Source organism: Juglans microcarpa x Juglans regia, chromosome 8D, assembly GCF_004785595.1.
Source record: "Juglans microcarpa x Juglans regia isolate MS1-56 chromosome 8D, Jm3101_v1.0, whole genome shotgun sequence".
In the NCBI taxonomy this organism is placed as follows: domain Eukaryota; kingdom Viridiplantae; phylum Streptophyta; class Magnoliopsida; order Fagales; family Juglandaceae; genus Juglans; species Juglans microcarpa x Juglans regia.
In genome coordinates this window covers 19,393,286-19,416,415 of record NC_054608.1, presented here as the reverse complement: position 1 = coordinate 19,416,415, position 23,130 = coordinate 19,393,286, and the positions used below count along the sequence as shown (strand labels likewise).

General features: G+C 36.2%; 1 protein-coding gene and 1 non-coding gene across 2 annotated transcripts; both read left to right on the top strand.

The window, feature by feature from the left end:
- Window positions 1-5,707: 5,707 nt before the first annotated feature.
- Window positions 5,708-5,814, top strand: LOC121243769. The gene has a single exon (XR_005936257.1). It is a non-coding gene; the product is annotated as a small nucleolar RNA R71 (small nucleolar RNA).
- Window positions 5,815-8,165: 2,351 nt separating this feature from the next.
- On the top strand, window positions 8,166-21,199 carry LOC121241887 (leucine-rich repeat receptor protein kinase HPCA1-like). Its single transcript, XM_041139751.1, has 19 exons — window positions 8,166-8,436; window positions 8,648-8,781; window positions 9,290-9,361; window positions 10,244-10,318; window positions 10,421-10,492; window positions 10,710-10,874; window positions 10,989-11,063; window positions 11,150-11,221; window positions 11,343-11,411; window positions 11,518-11,586; window positions 11,689-11,763; window positions 11,846-11,917; window positions 12,016-12,150; window positions 12,247-12,716; window positions 12,795-12,947; window positions 13,041-13,180; window positions 13,269-13,488; window positions 13,571-13,806; window positions 20,647-21,199. The coding sequence occupies exons 1-19, from the start codon at window positions 8,431-8,433 to the stop codon at window positions 21,130-21,132; spliced, it is 2,796 nt and encodes a 931-aa protein (XP_040995685.1). The 5' UTR covers window positions 8,166-8,430; the 3' UTR covers window positions 21,133-21,199.
- Window positions 21,200-23,130: the final 1,931 nt, after the last annotated feature.

Here is a 23,130-nt window from a genome sequence, read left to right as displayed (position 1 = left end):
AGCGGTTTAAACTCAAAGTTTGGGTGGTTCCTTACTTGAAGATGTCGGCATGGATGGCCCTAGCTCTTCCAATTTCGGCTCTACGGAAGGATGAAAGGATGGTGCAGCTTTCAAATATCTTACACACTCCCCAACCTCTTCATTCTCTTATTCAAGAGTTGCATAATGAGTAATACACACTTCAAGTGGCAGAAAATCCAGCCCTATAGGTCTCAACTACCTGTAACGCCCCATCCCCTTGGGTTAGAAGAGTTGGATCCTATCACCTAAAATCATCTCGAATAACACATTTAAAATAACACAAGGTCTCCATAAAATATTAACTTATTTGTTCAACACAAATATCCATATTCTTCCATAAGGTCACAAAAGAAGTACCTTAATAACATACATACAAGTTTCCACAAAAACTCTTAAATCTCCATGATTGAAAATAGCAAAGCAACATAAAATATCAACATTACCAAAAAGACTCTCCAAAAAGTCATTGTACCATAGGCACTTAATCTTCTACGATCATCAAAAGTTGATATTACTCCCTATTCCTGACTTCCAGCTGATGCATCAAAATTATATGAAAAATAATTGTGGAGATAAGGGTGAGTTATCAACAACTCAGTAAGCAGAGAACATATACTAGTAAATAAACATGAGCATTTACTGAATTCAAAATGTAAAACAAAATATTTTTATTTTAAGAATACAGAATCAGAACATGTTATAAAAAATATCAGAGTGAAAGTTCAGAAATATTCTTATACAAAATTTTCTTTAGCATAGCATAACTGAAACATCATAGCAGAACAGAATTACATGTTTAACCTCCATGGTAGGGTTGTGCAAACCTCGGTGGCCAATCAAGCATAAACAAAATGTGAATTTTCTCCTTATTATTCTCGGAGCCACTAATGTGTATCCAAGAAAGACCACGCAGAAAACCACTTTGTTTTCAAAGTGGGTGCACCAAAACAAAAAGGTTGGTACCAAACCTAACAAAGGCCACAATTTTACATCCGTGGTAAGGTCAAAATGAAACAGAAACAGAATGTCATGCCAGAGGTTTCAGAAATCATATCACATCATATCAAAGTACATAACATTTTCAGAACAGAACAGAATCAGATCACAAAAACATAATTTATGCACAAAATTTCATATTCGCTCTCTTTTGCACAATTTAGAAACAAAATGCAAAACGAAGCTCATGCCTTCACCAGTCATGCCAGAAAATACTTTATTCTCATACAGCATTTCATGAGTAATGCAGAACAAATAACTAAGATCATTTCAAAATTTCTTTTCATAACAAAATATGTATATTTTCCAAAATCGACCTTAGATCATTTTATTTTATGCAAAGTCTAGCATAGGAACTCCGTTTACCTGAATTTCTTAACATTTCAGAAATTTCCTCAACAATGCGAAACATCTAAAATCGTCACCTATAAAATAGTCACAAAAGTATCGTAAATTTCCGATCAAACACATATCTCGATATTTAAACCTAAAATGCTAGAAATTAACTTATTTTAATTCCTCAATACCCAAAAATTCTCATAATTCTAAAATACCATAATTTTCCAAATCCATCAATATCCACTTAACTTATATTAGGTTAATTTCATCTGTATCCTAAAATACTAACTTAACAATATAAGGCCACAATAGTGTTGAACGAAAGTTGCTCGTCACCTATAAGTTGCCACATAATTTCCATAAATATCTGAATTTACAACTTTTTCAATACTTAAACCTGAAACGCTAAGTAACCTCTTTAAACAAAACTCTAAATTTCTCAAAACCTTAAAATATCATAAATCCTCAAATACCTCGATATTCACTTAAATAATAAAAAGAATCTCTGACTAATTAAGTTCTAACTTATTTATTAACGGAATCTAACTATAAAAATTAATACTAAATAATATAATTATAAACCATAATTATTTTCTGTTAAACCACTTTTAAGACTAATTTAAAAATGATCTGAAGTACATTTAAAAATAGCAGAGTTTTTCTATAATGAGACCCAAGCCCATCAATAGTAAAAAAAAAAAATATCAAGTTCACCGAAATAATCCTAAAAACAATTGGTAGTTTTATAACTGGAAGGGTAAAAAAAATGTAAAAACGCTTAAAAGGTATAAATTGCTTTACATGTAAACAATAACTAAAGGACTGGATGGCATTTCCATAAAATACTTACAAGATCATGACTAAAGCTAACCAAAGGTTATCACTGCATCTACTTGTTTCTGGAGAACAAGAAAAACCAGAGAATGGTGTCGGGAGAAAATATTTTTACCGAGAGAGAGAGAGAGAGATGAGCGAGAGAGAGAGAAAGAGAAAGAGATGAGCGAGAGAGAGGGAATGGAGAGAGAAAGTGATCATGACATGAGGAATGAGGTGTTACCTAGAGGAGAGAGAGCAGTGGCTTGTAGCGACAGCCGTTGTTGGGAACCCTAAGAGAGATTTGGAGAAGTAAGACAGATTTGAAGTGAGAATTGGGATTTCAGTTGAGAAGTGAAGTGAAAAAGTGTTAGAATTTGAAACAGCGTCAGGTAGGAGTTGATGAAGTGCAACGTTTAACCAAGACGAAGTGTAGCATTCCATTAATGCTTGGAAGAGGGTTGTAGTATGTCTTAGTGATCAGACACTGCGTTTTGGTGAAATATTCAAATGATGTGTTTTGATTACTATTATTTCAGTATTGAGTTTGTGTGGTGAGTATAGCAAAGTTTGAGTTTGTTATGCAACAAAATGTGGAAAATGTGTTGCGTATATGAGGGAGAAGGTAAGAAGGGGATATCATCTTGAATGTACTAAAATTCTAGTATGAATTTGGAGGAAGGGTTGCCTTGAACTAGCCCAGCGTGATTACACGTTTCTTTCTCATAATTTCTATCAAACATCCACTCTGCCATTTTCAAATTGTTCTTCCTTTGTGAACTTTCTTATTTCTTCTACCCGATTATAGCCAACACAAATTCCTCATCACGAAAAAGGATCTTAACGGCCTTGTAGTATGGTGGCAACGTGGAGGTGAGAGTTGGCGGCGTGGAATGGTTGGTTTGAGGCACTCGATGGAGACAAAACTTCCTCTATTTTGAGAAGTAAAAACAGGGGCCTCTTAAACGTGCAGTGGTAGCTTGGGCGATGGTGGTGTAAGTTAGAGGTTTTAAGGTAGTGATCCGGTGATTTCTATTTTGCAAGGGAGGTCTCAACACATTGGGTGGTGGTGCAGTGTAGTGCTATGGTGGCTGAGCAGTGAGCTACAGTGCAAAAGATTTCGTGGAGGAGCTTGGTAGGGAGATCCTAGTTTCGCGTGGTGGTGGTTAGCGGCAATGGAAAAATCTCAAACACACTTAGAGAGGTGATTGCATGCGGAGGAGACAAGTGATTGACGTATGTGAAGGGCTTGGCTTCGGTGTGGTTAATTTAAGGTGGTGCGTGGGTTGTTGCAGTTTATGGGGAAAAAATTTAAGGTGGTAGTCGGTTTTCATTTGAGCTGAGTAGCAAAGTGAAATATTTATTTCACCAAAAGAAAAATCCAGGCAGTGGAAGCTGTGCTTGCTTCTTGGACACATGGGGACGTGCATGATGAGTGTTGTGGTGGCCTCGTCATGCTTAATGGAAATTTAAGTAGATGGTGCGGCGTGATTTACATCCATGGGTCAATATATATATATATATATATATATATATATATATATATATATATATAAGATAGTGGTTTAAGGAAATTTTTATCATGAAGGGAACTCTAAAATTGTGACTCAAGTGTGCTTGAAATTGGGCACGTTAATGGGCTTGGACTTGATAAATAACTTGGGCCATAATTCTCATATCCAAAATAAATCTCTTGTGCAATAATATCTTTGATGTTTAGAAAAATAAATAAATAAATAAATTTATTGGGCCAAGTTCTAATTATTATGGCCCCTTGGTCTGCGAATTATTAATTAGGACTTTATCCAATCATTGAGCCCAATGAAGTTCATACTCTGCCAAAATAAATTTTGGGCCCGTAACTTGCTCTGAAATTATTTGTTTAAATCTCAAATGGGTTTTTCGTACACGAGCCCAAAAATATTTACAAAGCAGACTCAGGCTAAGCCCAAGTGTTACACTACCACTAAGTCTTAGTCACTAATTTGAAAACAAGAGTGTACTTCGGAAGGAGAATCCATAGCCTTAAATACATCAAAAGTAACCTGCTTATCATCAACCCTCAAAATAAGTTTCCCTTGTTAGACATCGATTAAAGTTCTCCCTGTAGCAAGAAAAGGTCGCCTCAAAATCAAAGGTATTTCCTTATCCTCCTCCATGTCTAGCACAATAAAATTAGCCGAAAAATAAACTTGTCCACCTTCACCAAAACGTCTTTAACGAGTCCTCTCGAGTGCTTGATAGACTTGTCCACCAATTGTAAAGAGACTGTAGTAGGCTTTGCTTCTCCAAGACCTAACTTCCTGAAAATCGAAAATGGCATAAGATTAATATTTACTCCTAAATCACATAAAACTTTATCAAAATAAATACTTCCTATAGTGCAAGGAATTGTAAAACTCCTTGGATCTTTCAATTTAGGAGGCAACTTCTGTTGTAAAATTGCGCTACTCTCTTCAGTTAACATTATTGTCTCATGCTCTTCCAACTTCCACTTGTTTGATAAAATATCCTTAAAAAACTAAGCATATTTAGGCATTTGCTCCAAAGCTTCAATAAGAAGAATATTAATATGCAATTGCTTAAAAATACTAAGAAATTTAGAGAATTGATTATCAAACTTATTTTTTTTAAGACTTTGAGGAAAATGAAACGGCAGATCATAAATTGTAGGAGAATTAGTTTCAGATGTAAACTTCCTAAAATTCAAGGGTTTTGAAGCTTCTTTATTCTCCTTAGAATTTATGGCTTACTGATCGACCACTTGCTACTCCAATTCCTCCATCTTTGGCTCGGACTCCACATGATTTCCAGCCTTATCTTGCTCGATACTTGCTGTTTGTGGCTGCTCAATTGTCCTCCCACTTCTCAATGCTATTGCTTTGACATGTTCCTTAGCATTGGTAATGGTATTGCTTGGCAAAATTCCCACTGTCCTCTTTGTAAGAATGTTTAAAAGCTAACCAATTTGAGCATCAAGGTTATGAATCAAAGCTGAATTGGTTTGGATTGCCAAATCTATCTTTTGCACATATTGCATGAACATCTCCTCAAGTATCGGCTTCTTTTCTTGTTGTAGAAAATTTTGTGGTGGTCTAGCTGCCCATTGATTGTTGCTCCATGAAAAATTTGGGTGATTTCTCCATTCGGGATTGAACGTGTTTGAATAAAGATGGTTTTGACATTGAAAATTGGATACGTAATTAGCTTGTTTAGAATTTGATTGAGCAAAAGGATTCCTCACTAGGAAATCGATACTTGAGTGATTTCCTGCACAATAACCACACACAACATTAGTTTGAATAGCATTAACATTCATTTTACCTAGTTGTTTAGATAAAGTTTTCATTTGTGCTGCTAATGTGGTAATATAATCAAGTTCAAAAACTCCAACCGCCTTTCTTGGCATTCCTCCAAAAGTTCATAAGCTGCTTCATGAGTTTTACTCATTAAAGCCCCTCTAGCTACTACATCAACCATGGACTTGCTTGTAGCTTCCAAACCATTGTAGAATGTTTGGACTTGCAGCCATGTCAGAAGGTCATGATGAGGACACTTTCGCATTAAATCTTTGTACCTCTCCCATGCTTCATACAAAGATTCATTCTCAAATTAAGTGAATGGGGTAATATCATTCCTTAGCTTTGCTGTCTTGGCTAGAGGGAAATACTTTGCCAAAACTTTTTGTATTAACTCTCCCAAGTAGTAATGACACCAGGTGGTAGAGAATTTAGCTAGGTTTTTGCTTTTTCTTTGAGTGAAAAAGGGAAAAGTCTCAACCGAATAGCATCATCCGTCACTCCATTGTGCTTGAAGGTGTCCCAAATCTCTAGAAAATTTGTGATATGAACATTAGAATCCTCCTGCAATAGCCCCCCAAACTGAACAGTTTGCTATATCATTTGAATTATATCTATCTTAATCTCGAAACTACTAGCTTGTATAGCCGGCCTCCTTATGTTAGATGTAGCCCCTTAACCGAGGGCATAACATAGTCCCTCAAAGCCCTAGTAGCCTCTCCAATCCGTTGATCTGCCATAGTGATGGCAGATGTGGTGACTTCTTGCTTCTTCTTTTTATTGATTCGACGTAAAGTTCTCTCAATCTTGGGATCAAAAAATGTAGACTCTAATGGTTTAGATCGGGGCATACATTTCTAAATCTTGAAATAAAATAAAAAATCCAAATTAGTAACGATCTAGTTAATATCAATATCAATAACAAATAGTTAAACCCCAACAATGGCGCCAAAAACTTGTTGGTTGAAATCGTAAGTGCACGAATCGTAACAACTAGTAAAGTTTTAAAGAAAAAAGTGTAGAACTCACAATGACTAATTATGCTATTGAGTATTGAAATTTAACAAATTATTTACTATTTGGAAATAAAATTGAAATTTTAAAGATTTTAACACCTAAATTAAACTAAAGTGCTTGACAAAAATAAATTAAAAGGAAAAGAGAATAAAACTTAAGGTTGTAGAGATAATAAAAATAATTCTAGGGTTTCCGATTCACCATATCTAATCCTATGCGAATTTCCTATTTGAATTAATTATAATTATTTTCTATTGCTGATAATCAAGTCTCTCTAATTTATTCATTAATCTTTCTCAAGCATTAAAAAAATATCCCAACAAGCAAATTTTCTACATCTCTTTTAAAATTCTAAATATGTCAAAATTCATTAAGAACAAAGAAATCCTCATAAAGATTATGCAAGTCCATAAATATCTCTATCCTACGGATTCCTTATGGTATCTCAAACATAGGCTAAAACAATTATCACTTCTCAGTCTCAAATTGAATCCCAAATCATGTAAACGGTGATCAGTCATTCACAAGCATTAAGTCCAGAATGAACTACACAACAACATGAAACAAATACTAAATTAATTCAATTAAAGAAAGATTCCCGTAATCATAGTTAGGCTACATTGTAGCCCTAGAAAAGAGAATTTAGTTTAACATCCAGCAATTGAAAGAGATTCGAAATAATTAAAAAAAAGAAACTCAGAAACTCGGCTCTTCCTTGATGTTGGCTGCTCCCCTCCAAAACCAAGTCATAGAGATGCTCTCCTTTTTTCGTTGAAGCCATTCTCATAAAGAAAGAAAATCAATCTCCAATTTGTGCTATCAATTCTGCATATTTTTAGGCTTAGATTGCTGGCCATTTTTTGCTTGGAAAACGTAGGAATTACAACAACTCTATTTCAGGAACAATTGTAGCCTGTTAAGTTAGTTTTCGAACACCATTTGAATCAGCTCAATCTGATCTCTGACACGAGAGATTTGGTGAGAATATTCAAAACTTTCTAGAGACGCTTCCAATTCGGGATTACGTTAAACCCATTTGTTTCCTTTCTTAAATGTACCAAAAATCCATTCTTTTGGACTTAAACTTTTCATTCCTTCAAACACAAGCAAATAAATAAAAATCAAGTCAAATCAAAAGAAATAAAGGAAAACTGACAATTTTAATTAGTAAAAGAGTAATAAAAATCATGTAAAAGTTACACTTATCAAGCACCGAAAATATCAGTCATTGAGGAGTGACTTATAGTATCATGCGTTGGTCTAGTATTGAGCAGGGGGATGAACGAGTTAGGTTAGGGGTACATTTGGATCCTAAACCCATATCAACTTATCATTACAACTTTTTTAAATTCTAACACAAAATATAATAAACAATTCAATTTTTTCAAATCTCAAAATAATAATAATATTAAAAAATAATATTCTAACAATATTTTATAATCTTAACTCAACTCAAGTCAATATCCAAACGCAACCTAGGTTTGGATAGTGAGTTGAGATTATATAAATTGAGATGAAAGTTAAAAGTTGAATAGAATATTATTAAAATATTAGTTTTTAATATTATTATTTTTTAAAATTTAAAAAAATTAAATTATTTATTATATTTTATGTAGAAATTTATAAAAATAATAATAATAAGATTAGATAAGAGAAAATGAGTTGATAATATTTCTCCATCCAAACTGAGCCGTCTTCCACGAAGAAGACAAAGACGAAGACCTGTACGTTGACTTATCTCTTCTTTGATATATAGGAATGTGTGGTGAGATACTTATTAAGCGCACCCGCACACAGAGAGAAAAGAGACAGATCATCGAGCTGGGAGAGAGAGAAAGAGAGAGATTAACGTGCAGGAAGTCGATCGGCATGAAGTTGCAGCTGCTCTTTCTGCAGGCTTTGTTTCTTTCAGGAATTCACTTCATCGACTCATTTACTGATCCTCATGATGGTATGTAACAGATCACCACGCCGCCATATATGTGTGTGTGTGTGCGCATATATATATATATATATATATATATATATATATTCTTAAAATAAAATAAAATACATGCATGATCAGCAAGTTAACTAGTCCATTTATCATTTTTCTAATGCTAAAAGTGATCCATCTTGAAATTATTAGTTGACAATTAAACATTTTACCATGGTGCATGCAGTTGCGCGCAGTACTCACCGCCCTGAAGGCCGCGTGGAAAAACACACCACCAAGCTGGGGGTATTCAGAGGATCCATGTGGATTACCCGTTTGGGATGGAGTTACTTGCAACAACAATTCTAGGGTTACTGCGTTGTAAACATCTTAATTCCCACTATTACATAACATTAACATGATATATTAACACGAGTCTTACAAAATGGAGCATATATAGCATAGGCATGGCATATCATGATCTAAACATTATATGGCATACATGTGATTTTCATAACATCTCATCCATCCAACAACAATTTGTACGAACACAGCATCAATAGTCTTATTCACAAGCATATCATTGTAATTCATCGAGGTTCATGCAAAATCAGAAGATATGAATGGTGTCTCGGCTATCTGTGTAGGAAATTTGGTTTTCACGTGGGAAGGTTCTGGCCGTGAGAATTCTTTGTTTGATGGAGGGACTGTCGTGGGGAAATGAGGATTTATCTCAAAACTGATCTGATAAAATAATTACTATAATAATAATAATAATAATAATAATAATAATAATAATAATAATAATAATACTAAAATTCTAAGCCTTAATTTAGGACCCGTATGTTACACCTTATTTTGTGGATTCCGTTGTTTTAAACCACTTCAGGAAATTATCAACGATGGGCCTTGAAGGGAAGCTTGAAGGTGACATTGGGGAACTCACTGAATTGACATCATTGTAAGTGTTATTCTAATTTCTTTTTCTTTAAATGAAAACACATGCATATTCTTAATGAAAAGAGTTTTGCTACTTGTAAAATTGGTTAGTCAACAAACCACTTGCTATATAGGCCGATTCATTAACAGGCCCTTCACTTTCCTTTGCCAAGCTATGTTCTACTTGCACCATCGTCCCTTGCCTAGCCACCTGGTGTTGTCCTTCCAAATTTTTCGGATAATAGCGTATTGTCCTGATTAATAGCCTCACGATTCACAGGTTTAATGCTGTCATTCTGGTTAGCCTGTGAGTTTTTAACAACGTGGTGCATATTCTGGGCTTTCTCTATGGGTTTGGGTCTTCTAGCCAACAGAGTATTCTCAGAGCCATTTCGACAGACACCTGCTGGGTATCCTTGTTGTCTACATTTGGTGCAATAAGGAGGGACTTATTCATACACCACAGGCGGCCAAAAACCTTTAGTCTCCAATGTTCCAACCCAGAATCCATCAATCAATGTTTTAGATATATCCATTTTAATTTCCATGACGAAAGACTATCATCCAAACTTGGGTCCATAAACTGCATGCCTACGCCTGATTCCCAAAGATCATATATAGTTCTAATTCTAAAATAGAACTATATATGATCTGTTACATACCATCATTTAATGGTGAATTGAGGGTGTAAAAATCACACCTGCAAATAGGCTTATTCTTTTGCATAATAATAAAAAATACTAGAAAGTCTTTTAGCGCTTCCTTTCTCTTCTCAAAAAAATTGAAATAACTGCAAACTCCAAAAGTCTGAGTTAATGCATATTTTTCTTTCTCTCTCTTAATGGCTTGTTGGGCATGTGCGATATATGTGCCTTGAAGTGCTACTAACATTATTAAATTTCAGGGACCTATCATTTAACCGCAGGCTCACAGGTTCCCTCTCTCCACGGCTAGGGGATTTGAGAAAGCTAACTATCTTGTATGATCCAATAAGCAAGCTGTAATTTCCTATTTCCTATCCATCAACAGTGAGAAGCATATATATATATATATATATATTTTTTTGTCTTTCATGTTTCAGACTCCTAGCTGGTTGCAGCTTCAGTGGTGACATTCCAGATGAATTGGGAAATCTTTCAGAACTCTACTTCTTGTAAGTTCTCCCAATGCTTATAAGATCACTACATGAATCACAATGCCAGTATTTTTTCTCTATCTCCAAGAATGAGGTGATACTCAATTTTATCACAATATGGCGTATAATCATAATTTTTCTCTATCACAAAATGAGTACCGCGTGCCCATATATATTTCGAGAGTACCTAATAATTAGCACTTTTATACTTTATTCAATACTCTCTCCCTCTCAGGGCTCTCAATTCAAACAACTTAACTGGAAAGGTACCTCCATCTTTGGGTAAACTCTCCAAACTCTACTGGCTAGACATCGCGGATAATATGTTGACAGGACCTCTTCCGATATCAACCTCCATGGGGGCCCCAGGCTTGGACCTTCTTTTGAACGCTGAACACTTGTGAGTTCATTCTATTATTAAGATAAATGCTAGAATTTGAATATGTTTAAGGATACAAAACGTTGATTATTGCATCCATAAAAGAAGAATAATGTGATGTATTTAAACTTGCAGCCATTTCAATCAGAACAACCTTTCAGGTCCCATTCCAGAAAAACTATTCAGCTCTAATATGAAATTGATACACATGTACGTTGATACCAACTATTAGTTTATTTTCATGCATGCTTTAAATGCTTTCTTCTACTTCTAATTAATGCTTTCTTCAAAGACAGATTATTTGATGGAAATCAACTTAATGGAAGTATCCCGCCAACATTAGGACTTGTAAAAACTCTTGAAGTTCTGTGAGTAAAATACACCCTAATTTAATGACGCATTGGTGTTATTCAACTAACCTTAATTTTCAGTACATGTCCACTCTCTGGTACTGTTCTTGAGAATTAAAACTATTCCAATTTGCAACAGTCGGCTTGACAGAAATGCTCTGACAGGAAGTGTCCCAGATCTCAGCAACCTAACAAACATTGTTAAATTGTGGGTACTTTTTCACAACATTCATATAGTACTGGTGTTTTTCTTTTAGTATAATCATATAATATACTGGTGGTTACCATTTTTCTCCTTCTTGCTATCGACTTAGGAATTTTGCTCAAAATAAATTGACGGGTGCTTTACCAGACTTGACTCAAATGATGAAACTCAATTACTTGTAAGTAGATGCATGGTGCTGCTTGAAATTGCCAATTTCATTTTTGAGTAATTTCTTCTTTGTATGCACTGATGAACCTTGTATGATGGTTTATTTTACCAGGGACCTTAGTAATAACTCATTTGAGCCATCAGAAGCTCCAACGTGGTTCTCAGCCTTATCATCACTCACCACACTGTAAGTCTTCAATCTTTCACAGATAAGAATTCTACAAACTTCCCTCAAATTTTAGCAATACCTTTACGCGATTGGTGCGCAGGATTATGGAAAATGGATCACTTCAAGGGCCTGTACCACGAGAACTGTTTAGCTTTCCACAAATACAGCAAGTGTAAGTTGATATATTATTGGTATATTGTAAGTTGATATATTATTGGTATATCAAATAAACTGACAGTTTGATAACTCATACTTGATTTCAATTCTCAGGAAATTGAGAAACAACAAATTTAATGACACATTGGACATGGGTGAAAACATCAGCCCACAACTAATGCTTGTTGATTTACAAAACAACCACATTTCTTCTGTAACTGTGCGCAATAATTACCGTAATACCTTAATGTGAGTGAACTCATGGCTCTAACTTTTCAATTTCCAAAATGTGTTGTTTATTTTATTCTGACCATCAACCTTCTTTGTCAATTGGATGTACTTCAGACTAGTAGGAAACCCAGTGTGTCCCTCTACTATGTTGAAGGATTCTTATTGCCAGCAAAATCAAAAACCAACAAACTATTCTACTAGCCTGGCTAGATGTGCAAGTACATTATGTCCTCTTAATCAAAAGTGCAGCCCTCAAAGTTGTGAATGCGCCTATCCATATGAAGGGACATTATATTTTAGAGGACCCCTTTTCAGGGAATTGTCCAATGTAACTGTATTTCGTATACTGGAAATTAAGTTGACGATGAACTTGCGTCTCCTTCCGGGTTCAATTTATATTCAAGATACCTGGTTCAATTCTGATGACTATCTTCAAATGCAACTGGCACTCTTTCCATCAATCGGAAAATACTTTAATCGATCTGAGATTCAGAGAATTGGGTTCTCCTTGACTTATCAAGCAGATAAGCTACCTCATATGTTTGGACCCTATTATTTCATGGCATATCCTTATGCTTTCCCAGGTTCAAATCATATCTTTGCTCTGTGTATGTGAGAGAGAGAAAATTTTATCTCTACCTGACAATGAAATTTTTCTTCAGCCAAACGTGGAAAAACCTATATTAGCACTGGTGTAATGATTGGGATAGCAATTTGTTGTGCCATTTTGGTATTGGGGCTCCTGGGAGTAGGGAAATATGCCATTCGACAAAAGAAACGAGCAGAAGAAGCCATTAGATCAAATGAACCGTTTGGTAATTTATACCTAAAATAAATTTTATTGTAATTGATTGTTATATATAGTTCAAATTCAAGACTAAGTATCTAACCATTTCTCCATATCCTAGCTACTTGGGCATCAAGTGGCAATGATAGCACTGGTGCACCACAGTTAAAAGGTGCAAGATTGTTCTCTTATGATGAACTCCAAATGTGCACCAATAATATTGCCGAGAGAAATGTGATAGGTTCTGGAGGGTATGGCCAGGTAAATGTCTCAATATTCATGAGTCCAAATTTTGCAAAAATTCGCTTCCAAGAACTGTTTGTTGATCGTGTTTTTATGTTCTTCCCAGGTTTATAGAGGGATGCTTTCTGATGGAGAAGTTGTTGCTATCAAAAGAGCTCGACAAGGATCAATGCAGGGTGCACTTGAGTTCAAGACTGAAATTGAATTACTTTCCCGAGTTCATCACAAGAATCTTGTTGGTCTTGTGGGTTTTTGTTTCGAACAAGGAGAGCAGATGCTGGTCTATGAATTTATGCCTAATGGAACAATTAGAGATAGCTTGTCAGGTACGCACATTCATATCAATTTAATTACCTCTTTGCAAATGTCTAATATATAGGAAACTATTTGCCTAAATATGAATTGTAGGAAACTCTGGCATTTATCTTGATTGGAAGAGAAGACTCCACGTTGCTCTTGGTTCAGCCAGAGGATTAGCTTACCTACATGAGCTTGCTCATCCTCCTATCATCCATAGAGATGTTAAGTCCACGAATATTCTGTTGGATGAAAATTTGACGGCAAAGGTTGCAGATTTTGGCTTGTCTAAGCTAGTATCAGATGCGTTGACATGCCATGTTTCAACTCAAGTCAAAGGCACGATGGTAAGTGTTCCTATACACGCTATTATATCATGTGTAGCATCTCCTGACCTCTCAAGGGTAGAGAATGCTGCTACTCTTAAAAACCTACACGTGAGCCACGTTTAAAAGATTCTACAATGGTAAAACCGTTTTAAATGAGTCTGAGAAAATGAGTCTATGAGTGTGGAAAATAAACTGGTTTAAGGCCTTTGGTGGTGGTAATGGATAGACTTAACCATGAGACAACGGAGTCTGCCCAACTACTTAAGTGAAAGGCAAGCCATGCCTGCTTCCACCGTATATTTTCTTTTAGATTTTACTATTATTAGCATCGTTGTTGTTGTTGTTGTCATCATCATTATTATGGTAATCCCACTATATGATTTGTTTTATAGTCAATGACAATGAGTATTTGTTGGTGAAGAATTTCCTATTCTCTTATTTAAGATTGGCGACACTTTCCTAGAGTTAGGGGATGAGTTTCTGGAAAACCCTTGGGATGATTTGAAGGGGTTGCATGCAACCTCTTGTTTATAGAGATTGTGATTACTAGGTTTCATTGATGCCTACAAGGACTAGGAGTCCCAGTTTAGCTAGGAATTCCTAGCAACATTATTTTTCAAATTTTGATTGTTGAAACAGGATTCCTGTAAGGCCCAGTTTTATTCTTCTTTGTGAAGCCCGGATCGTGCGCAAGGGCTCGGCCCCTTTCTTTGGAGGAGTGTGAAACGACGCCGTTTTGGGTAAGTATTGCCTTCTTCAACTGCCTCCCGATTCCTTCTCCCTCCCTTACTCTTTCGGTTTTCTGGTTTTCCCGTCTCTCTCTCACACGTTACCCACTTTCCTTCCCGATTTCATCTCTTCCTTTTTGTTGGGTCTATTCGTGAGTCCGAATGTAATGCCCTAGCATTTTCTCCACTTTCTTTTTCCCCACTTTCGGTTTTTCCCTCAAAATCGATTTCTCACTCTGTCGCATTCCCCCATTGCTGTAGACCACTGAGCTCCTCATTCTCGCGTCCCTCTATTGCTGCGGTTCGGTGCGTCTCTCCCTCTCGCATTCTCCTCTATTGCTCAGTAGCGGAGGCACTGTTGTGTTGAGCAAGAAACATTATTTCTAGCCTTGGTTGCCGAGAGTTTCTCTAGTGGATAATTTTTGTTCTCTTTTCTCTTCCTATTTAAGAGTTCACATATTTCCTACTCTTTCTTGAAATAGTTATTGAAAATAAATTTTTCATTCTTGTGCAACCCGTGAACTGGGGATTTTCGTTCTGTGCGCTTGTGTGCTGTAGTGTAGTGAATTCTAAATTCTACCTGGTTTCGTTTAAACGTTGAGCCTTCACTGTAAGTTTTCACTTCGTTGAGTATGTTATTATTTTGGTTTGTTGGTTTGGTGTTTTAGAAATAAATAGAAGGGGGTTTTGCTGGGTGCCGATTAACATCTAGAAGTGTTGGGATTTTTCTACTGTTGAGGTTGAACGGAGGGAAACGTGCAATGTGTAGTGTTCTTTTGGTTAAATTGTTGGTGATTGCTTGGGATTATGAGCTGCTGAAATAAGGGTGATTTATGGATGATTTGAGTTGACATTGGATTTTATGGTTGTACTGGACAATACTAAGATTAGTATAGAGTTTTTGGGTTGAAATGCGGGCTGTCCAGATTACTATATGGTCGTATTAGTGAGTTGTTTTGCTATATTATGGATTGAGATTATGAGTTTTAATTATTAGATGGACGTTATGTCAATTGTCGTTTAATACTCAGTGTATATACTTTGTTTCTATCAATAGGTGACGAGATTTTTAGAGATCGATTTCAAGACATAGATAATACGCTGCAAGAGTCAGGTAAGCGGGGTTCCTATGCTAGGTTTTATACAAGTTAATAAAACTGAGGTTGACTTTATGAAAACTTGCATATTTGTGATGTAATGGGAACTTGGGAAAACAAAGTTCAACCTCGGTCGCTTATTTACATTATTCATGAGATCTGTGTGAAAAAAAAAATTATATTCTGACATGCATTGTGTAGACATGAGCTAAATTTTGTCATGTAGTTTCTGAAATCTAAAAAAGGAGCGATATTGAGAATCTGAAAAATTGTGCAGTTATTTAGAAAGATGTTCTGGCTTTTGTTTTCAGTGTGTGTAAACTGGCTGATTCTGTTTTGGTATTCTGTATTATTTTGATATAACATCTGAAAACCTTTGGCATGGTGTACTGGTTTTTTATCTGACTCTGTCTCTGCTTTGCTTTGCTCTACTCTGTTATGCTTTGTTCTGTTTTGGGTTGGTACCAACTTCTCTGTCTCTAAGTGCACCCACTTTGGAAACAAAGTGGTTTTATTGTGGTCTTTCATGTGTGCACACTCGGGGGTCCGAGAAGAATAAAGGAAAGATTTCACCTCTGCCTCTACCCGGTTTGGCCATCGGGGTTAGCACACCCCTACCACAGGGGTGAAATATGGTCTCTGCTCTGTGTGATGTTCTGTTTTGATGTGATAATGATACTTAGTTTATGTTATGCTAAAGTATTATGGGTTTTACTTGTCTTAAAACTATCGCTCTGTTACGTTTAGAAAATATGTTTTTGTTTTGCAAGATAACTCTATAAAATATTTTGTTCTGCGTATTGCACTTTGTAACTGCTCATGTTTGCACGCTAGAATATGTCTCCTACTTACTGAGTTGTTGATAACTCACCCCCATTTTTTCATAATATTTTCAAATGATGTGGATAGTCCAACTGAGGACCGGGTTTAGTTTGGTGAGCATGATTAAGCCGAGGAGGGGATGTTAAGAGAAGGAATTCTGATGTCTTTCAGATTTAATGTCTCTTAGATTTAATTTTATCTTGGGTTAGTAAGACTCGTTAAAGTTATCAGTATGGTTTGTTATGACTACCTGGAGATTATGGACTCCTTAGTTTATTTTTTGTTCTGTTGCAATATTGGTTTTATAGACTTTTCAAGGTGTTTGTTTGGAAGACTTGAGTTTGGGTTTTGATAATAAAGTTTTGATGGAGATTTATTTTAGTTATGTCGGAATATGTGTTTATAAGTCACAAGTAGTAATTCTCCAAGCCACCCGGGTTTGGGGCATTACAATTCCTACACTATTTGATAAATTAGGCAACTTGAAGTCCTAAGGCTGCTAGGACTCCATGTTTGTGTAGGATTAGGCTTCCTAGCCTTATGGGATTTCTTTGATTTCTGTTATAAGCAAGGTGCTGGAGTGGAAGAGCTGCAGCCTGCGTAGGGCTTATGGCAGTGGGCAACGTGGATGAGGGTGCTTCTGTGTGTTGAAGACAGAAAAGGAAGGTGTTAGTTGTTAGTTGTATTTGAAGAATAAGATCTGGAACGATGTCGTATTGCATTGGATTAGTTACTGGGTTCGATTAGTAGAACGTTGTCGTTTAGCACTTTTCATTCTTATTGATTGTAATGCAGTCGTTTCTTACTTACTAAAAGTGTAAGGGGCTTTGTTAAACACTATCGTTTCATACGAATACTCAGTATAAATAAAGATGGTTGGAGGGAAACGCTCTCAACCGAAAAGTATATTCAGGAACTCGATCCTTCCTCTCTTTTCTACTATTCTCTCTTCTTCTTCTCATACGAATACTAAGTCTTTTAATGAGTTGAAAGTTGTTGTCACTAGCCCTCCTGTTCTTGCTTTGCCTGACTTCACCAAAACATTTGTCATTGAATGTGATGCTTGTGCAACTGATATAGGAGCAGTTTTGATGCAAGACCAAAGGCCCTTAGCCTTTTTCAGTCAAGCTTTGAAAGGAAAAAATTTAACTCTTTCCACTTATGAAAAAGAGTTTCTAGCCTTAGTGCTAGCAGTTAAGAAGTGGAGGCCATATCTTTTAGGAAGTGCTTTTGTGATCAAAACTGATCACCATAGCCTTAAATATTTGCTTGAGCAGAAGATTGGCATTGTTGCTCAGCAAAGATGGCTTTCTAAGCTCCTTGGTTATGAGTTTACTATTGAGTATAAGCAAGGTGTGGCGAACAAGGTGGCTGATGCTTGTCTCGTAGAGATCAGGTTGATGAGCTTGGAGAGTTGGCAGCCTTGTCATTCCCTACACCAACATGGCTCTCAGAGTTGAAAGCAGCTTATGATGCAAATCAGAATGTGCACAACCTAATTACTACATTGCAGTTTGATCCTACTTCTAATTCTTCATTCAAGCTAAGACATGGCATTTTGTTTAAAAAAAGACAGAATTTATGTGCCTGACTCTCTTCCATTGAAGTAACAGATTTTGAATTACTTGCACTCTAGTCCTGTTGCTGGTCATTCTGGTTTTCACAAATATTTGCACAGAGCTAGAGTGGATTTTTATTGGCCTGGTCTCAAGCATGATGTCAAACAATTTATTCGTGAATGTGAAACTTGCCAAAGAAATAAGATCCAAAATCTCCTTCCAGCTGGGTTCTTACAGCCCTTACCTATTCCTGAGCAAATATGGACTGACCTTTCAATGGATTTTGTTGAGGGTTTGCCCATTTCTAAGGGGTATTCTGTCATTATGGTTGTGGTGGACAGATTGTCAAAATATGCTCATTTTATGTTCTTGAAACATCGATTCACAACTGCTCAGGTGGCTTTACTATTCTTCAACAATGTTTTTAAACTGTATGGTTTACCTAAAACCATTGTTTCTGATCGTGGTTCAACATTTACCAGTTCATTTTGGAAGGAACTTTTCAGATTGCAAGGGGTTAATCTTTCTTATTCTTCAGCCTATCACCCTCAAAGTGGTGGCCAAATAGAAGCTGTCAACAAGTGCCTTGAACACTTTCTGAGATCTTTTTCTAGTGATAAACCAAAGTTATGGGTAGATTGGCTTTCTTTAACTGAGTGGTGGTAAAATTCCACCTTTCATACTTCCACAAAGATGACTCCCTTCGAAGCTATTTATGGGACTCCTCCAATTAGGCTTCAAGCCTACATTCCTGGTTTAACTACAAATCAGTCTGGGGACCAATTGTTGCAGACTCGAGAGCAAATTTTGGCAACACTTAAGTCCAATTTATCTCTTGCTTAAGATAGAATGAAGTATTATTATGACAAGCACAGGACTGACAGAAAATTCTCAGTGGGGGATTGGGTTTAACTTAAACTTCAACCCTATAGGCAGCAATCTGTGTCACTTAGGAGGAATCTTAAGCTTTCACCTCGCTATTTTGGGCCATTTCAGATTACTCACATAATTGACAAAGTGGCATATTGATTATGTTTGCCCTCAGATTCTCTCTTGCATCCTGTTTTTCATGTTTCTGTGTTGAAGAAAAAAATTGGAGACCAGCTCACACCCTTCTCTTCCCTACCTCCAGTTGACTTGCAAGGTGAGTTTAGGCCTTAACTTGAGAAAATTTTGGAGCGCAGGAGTGTTAAGAGGGACAACAGAGCTGTGGTAGAAGTCCTCATCCAATGGGAAGGTGCTGGAGTGGAAGACTCCACCTGGGAACCTTATTGGAAACTTCGGCAACAATTTCCCCACCTTGTGGGCAAGGTGCTTTAAAGGGGGAGGGTGTGTTATGAGCAAGGTGCTGGAGTGGAAGGGTTGCAGCCTGCATAAGGCTTATGGTAGTAGGCAAGGTGTTCGTGGATGAGGGTGCTTCTGTGTGTTGAAGATAGAAAAGGAAGGTGTTAGTTGTTAGTTGTATTTGAAGAATAAGATCTGGAACGATGTCGTATTGTATTGGAGTAGTTACTGGATTCGATTAGTAGAACATTGTCATGTAGCACTTTTCATTCTTATTGATTGTAACGCAATCATTTCTTACTAAAAGTGTAAGGGGGGTTGTTAAACACTGTCGTTTCAATATTCAATATAAATAAAGATGGTTGGAGGTAAAAGCTCTCAACCGAAAAGTATATTCAGGAATTCGATCCTTCCTCTCTTCTCTACTATTCTCTCTTCTTCTCATATTCTTGGAGAGTGACTCTCTCTAAGCAGTCGGTTTGGGTCCATTACAATTTCCTAGGGGGAATAAGAAGTTCTAGTGTTGAAGGAACAACTTGGCTGGGGTTTTAGGAGCAAGAACGGGCCCTAATTTTCTCAGTTAGGCTTCTACTGGGTTGTCAGCCCTTTAATTGGGCTTAACCCAATATTTTTATATTTTTGCAGGACTAATGTTTCTAATTGGACCTATGATGTCAACAATGGGCTCAGGAGCGTTTGTATGGTTGTTCTTGTTTTCTTTCTAGCAGGGCTAGGGTTCGTATTATCACTAGGATTTCTTTGTATGTCAAGAAATGCAACCCTTTAGGGCTTTCATTTAAAATAGACGATTGTGTAAGTCTCCTGTCCAGTGGGAGATTTCCCTTTTGTAATTCCAGGGCTTGAGGTCTTCAATATGACACATTGCGAGAAACAGTAACATCTTTTTTTTTTTTTTTTTTTTTTTTTTTAAATATAAAGCCAAATGGAAAAGTTGTTTTGTATCAACATGATGCTCTAGGATTTATGCTTCTATATTAATTCTTCACAAGATCCTCTCACGTTCACTTAACCAAAGTTTACTGCTAGTGAATGTGTTGTCACAATTGAACCATGTACTTTGAGGATGGTGAAGGATTTAACTTCTGCATAATGATTGTGGTTAATAGATTTGCAAGGGAGTATCTTTGGGGAGGTTAAGACAACCAAATTGGTAGATTAACTTATATCAAAGTACATTTTTATTATTTCACTTTCTTGTTTATGCATGGTATTGTAAAATTCAAAGTACATGCAGATCCTTCCAATCCTACAATAAACTTAAAAACGTATGTGTAATACACTTTAGATTCTACATTCATTGGGATCCTCTCTTGATTTTAATATTTAGGAAATGCCTTCTACTTGCAGGGTTATCTTGATCCTGAATATTACCAGACTCAACAGTTAACTACGAAGAGTGATGTTTACAGCTTTGGAGTATTTATGCTTGAACTGCTAACAGCCAAGCGACCGATTGAGAAAGGAAAGTTCATCGTCCGACAAGTAACAACGATGATGAACAAGGACGATGAAGAGCACTATGGCTTGCGAGATATGATTGATTCATCCATTAGAGCCACAACAAATCTTATAGGGCTTGGGCAATTCTTGGAAATTAGTATGCAAAGCGTTGAAGATTTACCTGAAGACCGTCCAACAATGAGTGAAGTAGTAAAGGCACTTGAAACTATATTACAGAACGATGGGGTGGCTACAAACACATCTACAGCTGACTTTGGAGCTTCAACGGATGCTTCTAAGCATCCTTGGCCCAAAAAGGATGTTAGTAGCATTGATGTCTTTGATTATAGTGGTGCATACAGCGTCTCAACAAGAGTACTTGAACCCAAGTAGCCAGGCTTATGACTAGCAGCTTGTATGTCCCTTAAATTTAGAGAAAAGTGAATTTTGTACCCTAAAACTGCTAGAAGTGAGCTTCATATTTTGTAGTCCAAACTATCATATCGAACACATTACAGTTTACACTTAGAAACTACTAAAAATAGCAATGCTAGATACAGTCACGGAGTATGCAATTGTCATGCAATCCTTTCAAAAAAGAGTGAGATCTATTATTAAATCAATACCTTTTGATGAAAACTGGAAGATTCAAGCACAAAATATGAGGAAAACCAGAAGAGAGACTCTTGTAAATGATAATAAGAGGAGGAACCATTTATGGTACAACGTTTATACCAACAATCAACTTGTTTTCCTCATTTTCTTTTCGGATTTTACTAGTAAAACAATAAACTTTTCTCCTTCTTGAACAAAAATCTCTCGAGACAAAGATGAAGATAGAAGAATAAGACGTACGGCTTGATGATTTTGCAATCTGCGGTGAGTTAAATTGAGCATTGTACATAAGAAACTGATAATCTTGTTCTGTAAGAGATGCAAATACAAGGATGGTATGCTTAGCAACACCCTGTAGTTAAGCGGGGTGAAGAATATGCTTAGAAAAATAAAAACAATTAAGCAGAGGTTAATCCACATATCAAAACTTAGTAGTTAAATGAGCAAAGATTAAGCTTGACAATAACCAATCAGCTAAGTGAGGCTGCTACGCTTGGTAATCTAGAAGTCAAGTTGAGAGTCATACTACTTGGCAAAAACTCCTGCAAAGTTTGTGCTAGTATTTTGTCTTCTAATAATAACACTTGCATGTTTTCCTACATTAATAAAAATGAGAAATTATAGCTACAGTCGTGAATGTGCAAACACCGCGCAATCACTATGAAAAAAGTGAATATATAAGACACTAATATGAAAAAAAATTAATTTTTTAATAGTGGACCCCACTTTTTTTCAAAACGACTGCATATTATTTACACACTCTATCATTATATGTAGCATTACTAATAAAAATATTGTACTGAGATAAGGATACTTGTATTGGACCCATATGGTCAATAAGGTCAGAACATGGATAATTTTATTGACCTAAATTATGTTTAATGGGCAATGCATGACCAAATGCATAAACTAAAATTAGAAACTAAAAAACTTTCTTCAAACCTGTGAATACAGCAAACGAATCATTAGACGACAATGCTATGAGAGCTACTAAGTAGGCTATGCTAAGAGATTGTTCAAAGCGTAAGGGAAGAAGGAGGTAGCCATATAGAAGAGACTAGGATATTGAAGATGATAATGAAACCTACTCAACCTATAACGAAACCAAAAAACATACACAATAGCTACAAACACAAGGAAACTAAGAAAAAATACCAGAACTAAAAAATCAAATTTAGGAAAAATAATCTCGTTATATATTTTAATTAAATCCATTATTTTTCTCCTATGTAATAGTACTATACAACTTGTATCTAAACGACTGCACTTGTTTATATATTCAGAGACTCGCAAAGATGCTTTCACTGCGAGTGAGACATTTTCTCAAACACTTTATCCTCATTTGTCTATATGAGGAAGAATTGCTTTCTTTCACTTCTTTTGGTGAGGCAGAGATGATGCATCAATGTCTTTACCAAAATATGAACGAACTTTGTTTTTATGAACCAAGCCAACTAATACCTCTCTTAATAGCAACCCTTACTATAAAAGTACATATATACGTGCGAAAACTCCTTGTAGATGGCTTGTGCACCTTGGGATTAGTTGGGACGTTGTTCCAATAAAAAAAAAAGTATATATATAGGGAAAAAAGCACTGAATGTCAACTGATAAAACAAAATTAAAAGTGTAAGGAGATAATTCTTCTCCATCTTTCTACAAGCCCAAATAATGTAAGCCCATGAGGGACCTAGGGAAAAAGGGGAGGTCTGGGAAGGCCTAACCTGGTGCAACGATTCTCCTATAAGAGAAGCCACTGGGGAGCCCATCCTATAA

Coding starts and splice junctions, on each gene's coding strand:
- LOC121241887 (XM_041139751.1), top strand. Junction 11,412..11,517: donor CTAACAAACATTGTTAAATT/GTGGGTACTTTT, acceptor CTATCGACTTAG/GAATTTTGCTCAAAATAAAT. Junction 11,764..11,845: donor TTATCATCACTCACCACACT/GTAAGTCTTCAA, acceptor ATTGGTGCGCAG/GATTATGGAAAATGGATCAC.